Raw genomic sequence first — 16443 nt, forward strand, 5'->3', positions numbered from 1 at the left:
TGAGATCCTGATTACATTTCCTTTGGATATATACTCAGAAGTGGGAATCTTGGGTCATGTGGTAGTCCTATTTTTAATTTATTAAGGAACCTCAATATTGCTTTCAACAGTGGCTTTATCAATTTACACAGCTCACCAACAGTGCACAAGGGTTCCCCTTTCTTCCACATCTTCGCCAACATTTGTTAACTCTCACCTTTTTAACGGCATCACACCATGTCATCCTAACAGGTGTGAAATGATATCTCATTGAGGTTTTGATTTCCATTTCCCTTGTGATTGTGATACTGAGCACCTTTTCAGATCCTTGTCGGCCACTTTTACATCTTTTGGGAAAATGTTCAGTTTCTCTGCCTATCATTTATTTAAGGTTTTATTTTTAAGTACTCTCTACACCCAATATGGAGCTCAAATTCAGAACCCCAAGATCAAGAGTTGTATACTCTACTGACTTAGCCAGCCAGACACTCCTCCTTTGTCTATTTTTAAATCAGATTGTTTATATATATTTTTTACTGAGTTGTAGGAGTTCCTTATATATTTTGTAAAGATTTATTCATTCATCCATTCATTCATTCATTCATTCATTCATTCATGAGAGACGCAGGCTCCATGCAGGGAAGCCTGACATGGGACTCGATCCTGGGTCTCCAGGATCATGCCCTGGGCTGAAGGTGGCACTAAACCGCTAAGCCACCTGAGCTGCCCTATATTTTGGATGGTAATCCCTTATCAGCTATACGGCAAATACTTGCTATCATTCTTTAGGCTGCCTTTTGCCTTTTCATTTTGTTGATGTTTCTTTTGCTTTGCAGAACCTTGTTTTCTGTTTTTTTGTTTGTTTGTTTTTAAGGATTTTACTTATTTGACAGAGAGTGCACACAAGCAGGGGAATAGGGGGAGCGGCAGAGAGAGAAGGAGAAGCAGGCTCCATGATGAGCAAGACGCCCTTCAGTCTGAACTGAAGGCAGACATTTAATCAACTGAGCCAACCACACAGAAGCTCTTTAGTTTGATGTAGTCCCACTTACAGATTTTTGCTTTTCTTGTACTTCTGGTGTCATATACAAGAGATCATTACCAAGAACAATGTCAAGGAGTGTTTTCCCAAGTTTTCTTCTAGAAGTCTTACAGCTTCAGACCTTATGTTTAAGTCTTTAATATGTTTAGTTAATTTTTGTGAGTGGTGTAAGATAAGGGTCCATTTTTAATCTTACAGTCTTATGTGATTATCCAGTTTCCCCAGCACCATTTATTAAAGAGCCTATCCTTTCTTGACTATTCTCAGCTTCCCTATCAAATATTAGTTGACCATTTATGCATTTTTTTCTGCGTTCTTAATTCTGTTCCTTGATCTACATGTCTGTTTTTATGCTATTCTCTCTTAATTAGTATTCATACTGTTTTGATTACCATAGCTCTGTAGTATAGATTGAATTGTGGAAGTGTGACAGCTTTGATCTTTCTCAAGATTGCTCTAGATATTCAAGGTCTGTGGTTCCATACAAATTTTAGTATTGTTTTTCTATTTCTGTGAAAAATGCCATTGAAATATTTATAGGAATTTCATTGAATCTATAGATGGCTTTGGGTAGTATGCACATTTTAACAATATTAGTATTTCTGATCCATGAACATGGGATATCTTTCCATTTATATTGTCTTTAATTTCTTTCAACAAAATCTTAGTTTTCGGTGTATAGATATTTCACCTCAAAAAAAAAAAAAATCAAACTGGCCTCTCTCTCTCTCTCTCTCTCTCTCCTTCATGAATAAATAAATAAAATCTTAAAAAAAAATAGATATTTCACCTCCTTGGTTAAATTTATTCCTAGGTATTTTATTGTTTTTGATGCTATTGTGAATGGGATTTGCTTTATTTCTTTTTTAGATATTTCATTGTTAGTATATGGGAATGCAATTGACCTCTGTATGATGATTTGTACCCTGCAACTTTACCAAATTCGTTGATTAGTTCAACTAGTTTTTTGGTGGAGTCTACAATTTTCTATACATAAGATCATATCATTTGTAAAGAAAGACAATTTTGCTTCTCCCTTTCTGATTTGAATGTCTTCCATTTCTTTTTCTTATCTAAATACTCTAGCTAAGATTTCAAGAACTATTTTAAGTAAGAGTAGTAAGAGTGGGCACCCTTTTCTTGTTCCTGATCTTCAATCTTTCACTGTTGAGTAAGTTGTTAGCTGTGGGCTTGCTATATACAGCCCTTATTATTTTGATGTATGCCCTTGTTTTTATCAGGAAAAGAAGCTATACTTTGTCAAATACTTTTTCTTGTAGCTATTGAGATGATCGTGGGCTATTTATCTCTCATTGTATTAATGTGATGTATCACATTTACAGATTTGCATATATTGAACCATCTTGTATCCCAGTGTTCAATCCCCTTTGATCATGGTATATGATCCTTTTAATGTGCTATTGAATTCAATTTACTAACATTTTGCTGAGAATTTTGTGCAAAGACATCTACTGCAACTATATTCATCAGGGACACTGGCCTACAGTTTTCTTGTAATGTCCTTATCTGGCTTTGATATGAGGGTAATGATAACCTCATAAAGTAAGAAGACATTCTCTCCTTTTCAATTTTTTAGATAGTCTGCGAAGAGTTGTCATTAATTTTTCTTTAATGTTTGGTAGAATTCACCAGAGAGACCACATGATCCTGGACTTTCTTTGTTGGGAGGTTTTTGATTTCTGCTTCAATCTCTTTACTCATTACTGATCTGTTCAGATTTTTTATGTCTTCATGATTCAGTCTGGTAGCTTGTAGGTTTCTAGGAATTTATCCATTTCTTCTAGATTATCCAATTTGTTGGCCTATAATTGTTCATAGTAGTCTCTTATGTTCCTTTGTTTCTGTGGTATCAACTGCAATGTCTCTTTCATTTCCAATTTTGACTTTTGTTTTTTCTTAGACTAGTTAGCTAAAGGTCTGTCATTTTTATCTTTAAAAAAAAAAAAACAGCTCTAGTTTCACTGATCTTTTCTATTGTTTCTCTGTTATTTCTTTCATTTATTTGTGCTCTGACCTTGTTATTTCCTTCCTTCTGCTAACTTTGGGTTTAGTTTGTTCTTTTTCTGAGGTATAAAATCAGGTTGTTTACTTGAAATCTTTTTTCTTAACATAGGCATTTATTGCTCTAAACACCCTTCTTGGGGATCCCTGGGTGGCTCAGTCGTCTGGCATCTGCCTTTGGCACAGGGCGCAATCCTGGAGTCCTGGGATCGAGTCCCGCGTCAGGCTCCTGGCATGAAGCCTGCTTCTCCCTTTGCCTGTGTCTCTGCCTCTCTCTCTCTCTGTCTATCATAAATAAATAATAAATAAATCTTAAAAAAATAAACATCCTTCTTGGAACTGCTTTTTATGCATCCTATTGGATGCATACACCACCATATTATAGTATTCTGAATTTGGCTATATACTTATCATTACCAATGTGTTGTGTATTTTATAAAAATACACAACATATAAAAATACACAAAATTAGTATGCTTTTATTTCAGCTGGAAGCACTCCTTTCAGCACTTTTTAAAGGAAGTCTAGTGGTGGAAGACTCCTCAGCTTTTGTCTGGATAAGTCAAAAGACTTCTTTCCTTTTTTACTGTAGGTAAACTTTGTCAGACAAGAGTATTATGACTAGCAGTTTTTTCTTTCAGAATTTTGAATCATCTGACTCTCTTTTGGTTGTTAAGATCTCTGCATAGAAGCCCACTGACAGACTTACCCCTTGTAAGATACAAGCTTCTTTTCTTTTCCTGCTTTTAAGATTCTTTTTGATTTTTGACAGTTTTACTATCATGTGTCTCTTTAAGCTGTTTGTTTGGTAACCTGTAAATTTCATGAACTTGATTATCCAAATTTCTCCCAACATTTGGACAGCTGTCAGCCATTACTTCTTTGAATAAACTTTCTGTTCCTCTTCCCTCTGTTCTCCTTCTGGAACTCCAGTAATTTACAAATTGTTTCTCTGATGGTATCCTATAAATCATATAGGCTTTCTTCACTCTTTTCTTCCATTTTTACTTGTTCTGTCTGGATAATATCAACTTTCCTATCTTTTTTTTTTTTTTTTTTTTTTTTTTTAAGATTTACTTATTTGGAGGGGGAGCACACAAGTGGGGGCAAGGGGCAGAGAGAGAGGGAGAATCCTCGAGCAGGCTTCCTGCCCACGGGGAACCCATCATAGAGCTCCATCCCAGGACCCTGATATCATGACCTGTGCTGAAATTGAGTTACATACTTAGCCAACTGAGCCACACAGGTGCCCCTCAACTTTGCTGTCTTCCAAGTCACAAATTCTTTGTTCTGCTTCATCTGTTCTGCTGTAGATATTCTCTATTACCCTCTTTTCATTCCATTCATTAACTTTTGCAGCCCTAAATTTGTTTAGTTTTTTATTTCTGTATCTGTTAAACTTCGCATTATGCACTGTTTCTTGATTCCACTGAATTGTCTTTTTGTGTTTTCTTGTAGCTCATTAAGTTTCCTTACAAGAGCTACTTTGAATTCTTTATTGGATAAATTACAGATCTCCATGTCTTTGGGATCAATTACTCAAATATTCTTGTGAGCCTCTGGCATCAAGTTTTCTTGGTTTTTCATGTTTCTTGACGTTCTGTATCATTGTCTTCACATCTTAAGCAGCAGACACTTCCTCCAGTCTTTACTAATTGCTCTCACCAGTGCATCCAAACTTGCATTTCTTTTTTTTTTCAAACAGACTACAGAACTTTTTGGCTAGAAATGTGGACTTCCACAAAGGCTATTTTATCCAGGTATTACTGTCTAAGACAGTATTTTTCAGGTGCTCCTACACCATGGCCAAGTGGGCTAGAGGGCTAGAGCTGTTTCACAAGCCACTATAGGGTCCACAGCCAGAAGTGTGGTCTGTATGGCTACTACCTGATGCATGGGTGGGCAAGATTCCTCCCAAGTTCTTTGGCATATGGTGTTGGATCCCATAGTTTCCAGAAAGGCATTTTTGTCCATGAACAGATGTCAAATTACTGTTGCTGTGGTAAAAGGACATGAATGAGGGACACCTTATTCAGCCACGATGCTGTCATCTAATTTTAATTAATTTAAATGTAAAAAACTACATAAAGCCAGTGATCACCATATTGTAGAGCCCAGTTATAGAAGCTTTGTTATACATATACTGTCTTACTGGAATTCTCTTATAGAAGTAAAATTAAAGGGAACTTGAAGATTATTGACTTTTGGGTATTCAATTAAGAAAAAGTAAATAAAGCTAAATAAAAAGTAACATTTCTAGCATAAGATGTCAGAGTTGTGACCTAAAAGCTCATTTTCCTTCATAAAGCAGTTATCAGAAGTCATTAAAGAATTGCTCTTAACCTCCTGTGAAACAGGTTTTCAAGACAATTACTACAACAACATACCAGGGTTCCATTTACATCCTGACTCAGGTTCTTCAACTCCCCAACAATGAATGCAACCAGGTAAGTGCTCATTTTCACACTCTCAGAAAACTCATCCTGAACAAGTCCATCTTCCATGATGACTGATGAATTCTACAAGCAAAGGGGAAAGGATAACTAGGTTAACTATGGGAATAAATGACAGTAACAAACTAAGAAATTGAAAATTCAAATAGGAAACAAGTAGCGAAGATGCTGGCACATTTTAATCTCTCAGGACAAGAGCATGACTCTAGTCTAAACAGAGCATGGCCCTTATTCTCAATCTGTTCTATCATCCGTCATCGTGAAAATCTTTTTTTTTTTTTTTTTTATTTCTTTTTTTTAATTTTTTTTTAATTTATTTATGATAGTCACAGAGAGAGAGAGAGAGAGGCAGAGACACAAGCAGAGGGAGAAGCAGGCTCCATGCACCGGGAGCCCGACGTGGGATTCGATCCCGGGTCTCCAGGATCGTGCCCTGGGCCAAAGGCAGGCGCTAAACCGCTGCGCCACCCAGGGATCCCCATCGTGAAAATCTTAAAGGAATTTTTAGTTTCAAAAGATCCATTTTAAATAAATGTAACTTAGAAATAGTAAATATCAGTGGTTCTGTTTCTCCCCTTTAAAATATCACCAAAATCCTTCCTTATGATGTAGGACCACTCCACTCTACTGTTACAAATACAGAAGAAGGAGCTATAGTGGGGTATCCCTCTGACAGATCTGAAACAGCTTTTTAAAATGCCACGTTGATGACCTTAAGAAAACTTAGTGGGATCAAAGGTGGTAAGTCTCTACAGAAGTATGCAGTAGACACAAGATGAGAGAATGCAGGCAAACCTGTAAGATTTTCTGATGATTAATTAAGATGTTTTTGGATATTAGGCAAGGAGGCACCTCTTTTAAAAGAAGATTAAGGGTGAAGAGTATGGCTAGGAGTGGAAGTACTGAAGTGATGTCCCTGTTTAAGGACAGATCACAACCCCTCCTACCAACAAAGGTTGACTCCATAGTCCGTTAAACGTGGGTGGTCCTCTCTATTAACCACATGGGTTCTGAGAGGCTCCTATCAGTTCTACATGGCGACTCTTGTGTCAGGAAAAAAAAACAAAACCCTAGGTTCTGTTTAGCATAAAAGCAATTCTGCTTGGTTTTATCCCCACTGCCTCCCACACAGAATTTACATCCAAGAAAGAGGTTCATGTTCTTGTAAAACTTTCATGTTACAATATAGATTTTTCAATAATCAATAAACACTAAAATCAATCATGATTCAACACTAACACGTATCACTATTTAGAATAGCGAATTCACCATGTCTCAGAAAATACCACCATGATCTTTAATACTAGTTCATGTAGTATTATTATTTGTACAACTTTAGTATAAAGCACATACTTCACATTTCCTGCCCACGCATTCCACATCCAGCAGGTCTTTCTCTTTCTTCAACTGCTCCTTGGGCTGACTTCTCAATTAATTCCAACATATATTTAAGTTTTAAGCATTTTAAGAAAGAATAAGAATGTATATGATTTTAATCATTCTCAACAGTATCACAAAGAGGAATTCAAGTATTCATAAAAAAGAAAGAGATGCACTCAAAGATTTTACATTAAGGAACAGAACAGTACCTTAGGCATATTTGATAAAGCAGTATATTGCTCATCCCTTATGATCCTGATGATAAATGTGGCTTTAAATCCTGGTTCATCAAAACAAGGAAAAGCAGATCTTGCTGCCAGGGGTTCAAACTGAGTTGCTGCAAAGTACCTAAAACAAATGCAAATTCATCCAACAGTTATTGAACACCTGCTATTGAAGGTATCTTGCCAAGTACTAGGGATACTAAGATAAACCTGGTACAATCCCAGTCATTAAAGGATCTGTAATCAACTGGGAGAGGCATACCTGTCAGGCTGCAAACCATGTCATTAATATTGACAATAAAGCAGTGGAAACAAAGGGTAGGAAACAAATTCTGACTAGCAGTTAAGACACTGTATGGAAACTGGTAATAAAATTTGAAGACAGTCTTTAAAAATGAGGGTTATTTGAAAAGGCAGAGAAGGGTAGAAGGTACACTATAAAGAGTGGGAAGCACAAGGAAAGACAGAGCAATGGATACTCAGGGACTGGAGGTGGCCGTCCACAATGGCTGGAAATGAAGCCACAAAGGTAGCCATTAAGGTCTTAAAAAGGTTTCAGATGAAGGTCAGTATGAAGGGTGGTCATTAATGGCCATCTGTACAGTCTCTGGCTTCACAACACCAAATCTTAAATTTACTACTTCACTTCTGTGAAGACTAAAAAAACTAGGTGCTCTGTAGTATGATGGTTTCCTTTACCATCTTCAGAATAATAAAAAAAAAATGTCCTCCCTCTCCTACAGCACAGCAACAACACATGAAATTTTAACCCCATGAGAGTCCTCAATTAAAAGTTGGGAGAAAAGCATAAAAAGAAAAAGAGGAGAAAATCAGATTTTCAAGTGAAGCAGAGCAACGAAACAGATCTCCATTTTGGAAATCATCCAAAGATAGCCTAGAATAATCAGAGCAAGTGTGGCCCTATTGTGCATAGTTCAGGTACTAGTCAATATGGCACGTATACAATCACCCCTCTGGACAGGAAGTCCTTGCTTGTTCAAGGCTTAGTTTCCACTTTTAAAAGATACACAGGAAAGAGTGTGATTTGGAAGAAAACCCCAACCCTGCACTTTACCAGCCATGTGACTGGCAAATCAGTAACACACACCTCAGTTTCTTTATTTATTAAATTAGGACCGAGGTAGGATCCTCTGCCAAACATTCAGGGTTTTTTTTTTAGAATCAAATAAGACTATTCAAAATAAAAACTACTTGTGTGTCACAAAGTCCAACACAGATGCTTATTATAAATGCAAGACAGTCCTCTTTATTCACACTTAAAATTGTGCTTTTGTCCTGATAAGGATTTGCCCAAGTAATTGTTTCTATGGAGTAAATGGCACAAAAGTTAGCCATCAACATACAGACACAATTTAAACATATGTTGTTAATACTCAATTTCTTCACTCCACTCTCAAATTCTTACCTAGTTAACAGAAAATTATGGAAGAAAGCCACAAGAGACCAGGGGATAAAGTTTAATGATATCCATAATATGCATATAGTCTACTTAGACCAACACTTTATTATATAAAAACTGGACCATAATGTTCTAAGACAAAGGAAATCTTAAATTTTTATTCAAAGGGATTCAATAATAACTATCTTACATAAAAGTCTCTTTGAGAAGGCTGCTGCTTGAAGATACTTATAATCTATCTTATCTATGCTGAACACCCAGAAGCTTATTCTTTTATTAGTGACTTCCTTTGCTTTCAGAAATACAACCTGGAATTTGAGAACTACTGCCAACAGCGCGGGAGACAATCATGAATTAGCTAGAATTAGAGAATTCTAACCACTGAGAGTAACAATGGGTAAATGAAAAAGTGGTCTGAACTAAGAAGGCAGTAGATCATAGTGGTCAAGAATGGCGTCCCAAGTTAAAGTGACCTTTGAGGTCCCCCTGTGCTACCTGCTAGCCGTAAGATGTTAGATTTACTTTATGTGCCTCTGCTTCATTACCCGTAAAATGAATAAAATATTAATATCCACCTTTTAATGGGTTTGACAAGACAAAAGATTAGACATATAAAATGCCTGGAAGAGTTTCTAGCACTTCAGTTCTCAGTAAATGCCGATTATTATCACTGGAATTCAGCAAAGTGCACATGAAGTTTGTTATGGCAGATGAGGGATGTGAAACAAACAAGGGCCCAATCTGGAAGAATCTTGAACTAAATCCTGTTAGAAAAGAGGAAGTACTGAAGGATCTTAAACCAAAGACCACCATGGTTAGATGTGTACATCTAGAAATAGGAGTCTGGCAACAGTGAGGAAGAATGGCAGCAAGAGAAAGAGAAAGCAGTGGCAAGGTTTGAGGCCAGGAGACCAGTTAAGAAGATACTTGAAGAGTTCAAGAAAAAGGGACTAAGAAACTGAAAGACAAAGAAAAAAAAGATCCCCATCCTAAATTTGTTTACTAGTTCTTCTAGTATCCGTTATTATCTAGAACCTGAAGTATATCATCAACACCTTCAGACTGAACTCCAGGTTCACTGACCAGCTCTACATCTTAGATGACATAGGTAAGATTCCCTTACCACAAATACATGTTTGACATTCACATATACTCTGATTTTCCCATCAATAAGGAACACATCCCTTAATTATGTTATCTACTTGTATATATAGTTATTATACTTCAGAGGGGGGATACAAAAACTTTCTCTAATAAAACTATGCAAAATTAAAAGTTGGAGAGAGACCCCCCAAATTGCTTTGAATTATAGTTTTCCCATATCTTGAAAGGTATAAATAACCTTCTCAACTTTTATCTTCCCTTGAGCTATACAATCATGAGGGGCATTCATTTTACTGAAGCAGGTAGGTTAACAGATTTATATACGCTTTGTAACAGCAGAATTTCACATATTACTTTGTTTTAATAGATTTAAAAACACTTTTTAAACAATATTCTATTTCTTATTTTTAAGAAGTTGTCTTCTCTATTTTTCTAGCATTTTCCACAACTCGAGGTAGCCCATGGCAAGAGTCAACAAGTGACCATACCCCAAACCACTGTTATCTGCCATATATTTATTCCTTCCATTATATATAGTAGTAGGCCCAAGGGACTCCAAGGGCAATAATCTAATTGGAAGAGATGACTGCTGGATTCGTTTTTAAGGTTTGTTTGCACTGTTTTTATGTACCTCCTATAATTCCTAGAGATAATGAAGGCCAGAAAATAAAGGGAGAAATAAAGCCAAGAAGCCATGAGCTGCCATTATAATAATAAATTTGCTTTTTTTTTTTTTTGGATCCTGTTTACTGCATTACAGTGCAGTTTTATTTTGTTAATAGTGACATTTGAAAAGGTAAAGTTCTAGTTTTAGATTAGCATGAAAGTAAAAGGGAAAGAAACACAGACCCACAAAGGAAATGGGTGTGAGCCTGTCCTGGGTCACGTTCACCTCTGGCAGTGCCCATGGCCACATCTCAGAACTATAAATTTGCTTTTAACATCAGATCTCATGCAAGAGCCAGTATGCCACTTTTTTCTTAAATAAAGGCAAAGAGAAAAATTACTTATCTGAATAGGTGTATAAATCTTGCTTTGTCTTTCTCCATTTAAGAAGGATCAAACCATTTCCTTAAGATAGATTTAAAATATTCATCTATTTTCTCAGTACACCAACACACATTTGCCAAATGGCCAACATCAGCAATTCACAAATGGGCTTACAAAGTAATATGAGTGTATGTGCCAATCAAATTAAACAGATGTCATAAGGATTTCATATACATAAGAGAAATGACATTATTGCTACTTAAGAATAACCTGTATGCAGTGTGCACTGCATCTTTCCAGAAACTGAAACTAGATACTATGAATGCTAAGGTTAAAGTGAAAAATACACAGTCTAAATAGGGAGCTGAACACTTTTATGTTGTGAATCACCTTTTTTTTTTTAAACCAAATTAAGTCTCTCCTAGATTTTTTTTAAAATTCCATCAGAAATCCAAAACAGAGTGACTTTTTCATGAATAGCAAATATTAAGGACACTAAAAATGACATACATTAGGTATACAACAGTTCTTTCTGTCCCCTTTCTCCATCCCACTAAGCACTTCCTAAAAGCTCTGCACATTAGGAAAATAGGTCTTAAAAAATAATCCATACTCTTCTTTACATCCCATGGAGATCTTGTAAGGTGACTGAAAACTACATTCATCTAAGATACAAAAAGCTCAAAATAACTTAAGATTTTGTGTTAGAGAATATAACTGGTATAATCTTTACCCATTTCCTTCCATTGGCATGCCTAAGTCCCACCATGACATATGATATATGATATATATGAGCATGATAGATGCTCAAGGCTTTGACTAAGACAGAAATAGTATCTTCTTCCAAATCACCTACTATTTTGCATATAACCTTCTAAATTGAAAGAAAAAATCCAGCTAATGTCTCCAGTGTGGGCAAAGGAATCCATATTATGTAAGTCATCACAGAGCAAAGAAATAGAATCATTTAAGAAGGCTACATACTTTTTCTCATTACTTTCATCTGTGTAGGAGATTCCATAAAATCCATAGTAAGAACTAGATATATTCGCCGAATACTCTATCTTCAAGCTATAATTGTGTCCTTCAAGAAGGGCCTCGGGGGCAACGATGGCAATTTGTTCGTGAAATGGGTATTCCAAGATCTCAACTTGTTTTTCTTGACTTGAAACTGCTGACATAAAGGTCACTCTTGAAATATTATGGCCTGTACTGTGAAGAATGATATTCCATGTGGCCTGAAGAGCCTGAAGTGAAATTGTCACAGAACCCCTGCATGTCATCGAGGTTAGGTTTGGATGTAGGTTCAGTTCATAGCGTAGTGGCATAACGGTGGTGGGAAGCCTGACTTGTGCCCAGGGAAACAACTTTCCATTTGTTGCAAGTGGCTGAATTACTCCCATGGATTGGTTTCTTTTATGGCAGCCTTCTTTGGTAAAGGTACATCTGGGCAGAAGATAAATCACCATGATTATAGAAACGGCAACCACAATGAGGAAAACACAAACCCCCATGGTCCTGGCAGAGGGTACAGAGCAAGGCCCATCTGGGCTCGGCCTATAGCCGGTCGCACTGTTCCGAAGGCCTGAGCTTCTGTTCATGAAGGACATGCCCAGCAGTTTCGCAGACGACTCATAATCCTCTTCGTCCTCATCCATCTCATGCTCGCCAAGACCCCGCACCAGCAATCTTGAACCCCGGGGCTCATACTCCACCTCATCAGGCTCTAGCGGATGTAAACAGGGCTCTTTGGCTAAATCTACCACATCTGGTTCTTCCTCAAACATGCTGTTTTCAATCATATTCCTGGGGAGCTGAAGCAAATCTACACACCAAAACATAAGGATAGGTACAGAGTTAGAAAAGAAAATCTCATCATAAAATGCCTACTAGCAAAACCACATTGAATCTAAGAAATTTGTCACTAAGACTTATTTCCATCTTAGAGCTACTGAATTAAATAAGGTGCTTATAATTTTCTTGTGTCATCCATTAAGAAAACTCAAGCGTAAAATATAAGTTTACCACAGTCATGAAACAAAAAAGCTAAACAAATGAGCTAGTATCGAAAAAGAGACAGCCGAGACTAGACACTAATTTCCTTAATATACTGTTGCCCAACAGCCTGGCTCAAGCCTTGTCTTGAGCTTTAGAGGTCCCAGGTTTAGAACTGCTGTGCCAGTCCTCACGGATCACAGGTGTGCCCACCCAGAGTCTATGTCCCCCTTGCAGGGTCTGGTCACCAGAACCACCAGAATTCCTGCCTTAAAGGCCTCACACCTGCTTCTGAAGTACTTGTGGGTCTCTGCTGAGTCCGGTTCTCCCTAGGGAGGAACACATACTGGTATGTCCATTTATAGGCTTGAATGATAGCTAAGCAACAGGCTGGGCTATTTTTTTACTTCCGAAACAGAGATGTTCCTATTCTACAGCAAACTGAAAGTGACAAATTTTATAGAAAATTTCCATAATCAAGAAATCACTTAAAAATAAGACAAAAGAACTATAAAAACCAGATACCACTGCAATCCAACCTATTATTTCATGCTTCCAGAGCATTCAGAAACACAACATATTCCCCCCTCTGTAACCATTCTGTATACCATGAGTATAAGTGGATCGTGTGTTAGGGTAGTAGTGGCAGGTTTCATAAGCTACAAAGAACAATATTCTCCTACTTGCCAAAAATTCCTGAGAAAACAAGTAAAAAGGGTAAATAAATTGCACACAGATCAATAATTTCTAAGATAAGATCACTCAAGGATCCTGTCTTCTCTATTTAAGACTAGCAGAATTTCAGCTTTTAAAGGATCTAAAAAATGTGGTAATTAAAACCTCCATTAACCTTCCTCAAGGTACTTCATACATTATCATTTCTAACCCTCACAACAATTCTATAAATGCCAAGTATAACTGTTTTAGGCATTAGGAAACAAAAAAGAGAAATGGGTGAATTTAGCTTCATAAAAGAGCAGTTTTGACACAAACCTGATACTGAAGCCCAGGTCTAAAAATCTAATTCCAAATTTTAGATTATTTCCATAATACACTGCAACCCCCTACTCAACTAATTCATTAAGAATAAGAATAACTAAATTATTTCTTTTGTACTTGGCAATGAAGTTGCTAAGAGTATTATTTTATCATCAGCAGAACAAAACTTAGTCTTGCTACAAAGTGTGCTCTGTGGACCAGAGCACAGGCATCACATTGCAGCTTGAGAGCGGGCTCTCAAGTTCATTTCCCTAATTTGAATTTTAACAAATCCTTAGGTGATTTACATACACATAAGCTTGAGAAGCTCTGGTCTCAGCCTTTTCTATGGTCAGATCCCAGCCAGCGTTAGACACCCCATTCCTGGGTGTCCTCTGGCCACCTCAAACTGCTGACTCTTCTGAGAACAAGATACACTGCTCTTTCAAGCTATCCTCCACATGCCTATTTTCCCTGTTCCCCCTGCCTGCAATGTCATCATTTCTCCCTTCCATCCCAGACTACCAGGTGAACACTTGTTATTCCATAACCCAGGTTAACTTGCTACAATGCTAATTAGGAAATGTTATTTTCTTGTTTTCCTTTTTATTTATTACATTTAAAAAACGAATTTTCTTTTTACTGCATGTCACTTCTTTCTGCTTTGGGGAGCTGAGACCCCAACAAGGTTATCTTTTCTTACCTCCTCTCTAACCTGAACTTCCACACAAGCCATGCTACTTTATAAGTTTTCTTTGTTTAGTTTTTTAAATAAGATTTTATTTACTTATTCATGAAAGACAATGAGAGTGAGAGAGAGAGAGAGAGAGACAGGCAGAGGGAGAAGCAGGCTCCATGCAGGGAGCCCGATGTGGAACTCAATCCCGGGTCTCCAAGAGCAGGCCCTGGGCTGAAGGCGGTGCTAAACCGCTGAGCCACCCAGGCTGCCCTATAAGTTTTCTTTGCATAAAACTTTTGATCACATTCTAGGTGTGGGTTTAGCAAGCTGCCATCTTCCCACCTCCTGTGAATGACCTACAAATGGAAGAAGAGTGATTACAATATCCTGCTTTAGGAACTTAATCTCTTAAACATCTGATCCTGCCTCTACTTCTCATGACAAAGTTTTGTTTTGTTTTGGATAGTTTTACTGTGTTTGGGGGTCATTTACTTCTTTAATAAAGTAAATATTGCTGTAATTGAACTTAAAAATTTTTTTTTAACTCTTACTGAATTCTTAATGGTTAGAAATTCTATAGTAGTTTTTGGTCCTGGGACAGTGCTGAAGATTAATTGCTTAATTTGCTTTTTCAAAATACGAAAAGGCCTTTTCAGACTTTTTGTTGTTGCATATCGGAAAATTATGTTCTATTAGCATTTTTTTTAATTAATTAATTTATTTATTTATGATAGTCACAGAGAGAGAGAGAGAGAGAGAGAGAGAGAGAGAGGCAGAGACACAGGCAGAGGGAGAAGCAGGCTCCATGCACCAGGAGCCCAACTGTGGAACTCAATCCCGGGTCTCCAAGAGCAGGCCCTGGGCTGAAGGCGGTGCTAAATACGCTGAGCCACCCCAGGCGCCCTATAAGTTTTCTTTGCATAAAACTTTTGATCACATTCTAGGTGTGGGTTTAGCAAGCTGCCATCTTCCCACCTCCTGTGAATGACCTACAAATGGAAGAAGAGTGATTACAATATCCTGCTTTAGGAACTTAATCTCTTAAACATCTGATCCTGCCTCTACTTCTCATGACAAAGTTTTGTTTTGTTTTGGATAGTTTTACTGTGTTTGGGGGTCATTTACTTCTTTAATAAATATTGCTGTAATTGAACTTAAAAATTTTTTTTTAACTCTTACTGAATTCTTAATGGTTAGAAATTCTATAGTAGTTTTTGGTCCTGGGACAGTGCTGAAGATTAATTGCTTAATTTGCTTTTTCAAAATACGAAACGGCCTTTTCAGACTTTTTGTTGTTGCATATCGGAAAATTATGTTCTATTAGATTACCCTTGCTCTAATAGGATTTATTTATATTAAAAGAAAGGACCCAAAAAAATAAAAAATAAAAGAAGGGATCCATCAGAAACAGGAAACTTTCTAAAATCTCTTAAATCCACATATATATGCTATCTATAAGCCAAAAGCAAAGAATGACCTAGCTGACATGTTTCAGTTTTAAATAACATAAGCCCATGTGGTAATAATCTAAGAAAACTGAAGACATTTCTTTTCATCCTTCTATGAACTGGTGCTCCTCAGTGTTGTCTGTGGATCAGTGTCAATCTACAAACTGCTGTCTGTGACAAGACACATGTGCATGATTAGTATTTAAAAACTTTCATAGCAGTTTATCAGTAATTTTATGTCTATCAAATTCAATCATCTAAAAAATGGAACTTATAGATTATATGTCTTTTTTTCATTGTTTTCCAGTAATTTATATTTTCAAATGCTACAAAACTTCTGCAACAGATTAACAATTAAAAAACAAAACGAAACAAAAAACCTCAATTCTTCACTCAGGTAATAAGGAGGAAATGGGTCGGATTGTTACTATAATGGCAATCCAGGTCAATATGAAGTTCTCAACTATGATGGCAGTAGAAGTGAAAAGAAGGGAATGATTACAAGTCATGTTAAAAAGGGAGAATACCCAGGAACTGATGCTCCCTTGGGCCAGGCAGGTCTGTAAGATGGAGTGATAGAGGGATCTATATCAATTCTCAGCATACATTCTGGTTTGGATAACTGGAAGAAAGAATGCCATTCATTGAGATTAAGAGTATAGGTTTTCAAATTCTCTTTTTGTTGTTGTTGTTTGTTTTTTAGGGGGGTGGTGGATGTAAGAAGAGTAA

At 36.9% G+C, this 16443-nt stretch overlaps 1 protein-coding gene across 1 annotated transcript in view; it reads right to left on the reverse strand.

Moving 5' to 3' along the window:
• Positions 1 to 16443, reverse strand: part of LOC121489040 (leucyl and cystinyl aminopeptidase) — a 97444-nt gene that overhangs the window by 50170 nt on the left and 30831 nt on the right. Inside the window, exons 2-4 of the mRNA XM_041751483.1 lie at positions 11599 to 12439; positions 7086 to 7224; positions 5431 to 5562 (exon numbers count right to left, since the gene is read on the reverse strand). Coding sequence (XP_041607417.1) covers positions 5431 to 5562; positions 7086 to 7224; positions 11599 to 12439 — 1112 coding nt within the window. The remainder of the gene's footprint in view (positions 1 to 5430; positions 5563 to 7085; positions 7225 to 11598; positions 12440 to 16443) is intronic.

The sequence above is a fragment of the Vulpes lagopus genome, chromosome 4 (genome assembly GCF_018345385.1).
Source record: "Vulpes lagopus strain Blue_001 chromosome 4, ASM1834538v1, whole genome shotgun sequence".
NCBI classification, from domain to species: Eukaryota; Metazoa; Chordata; class Mammalia; order Carnivora; family Canidae; genus Vulpes; species Vulpes lagopus.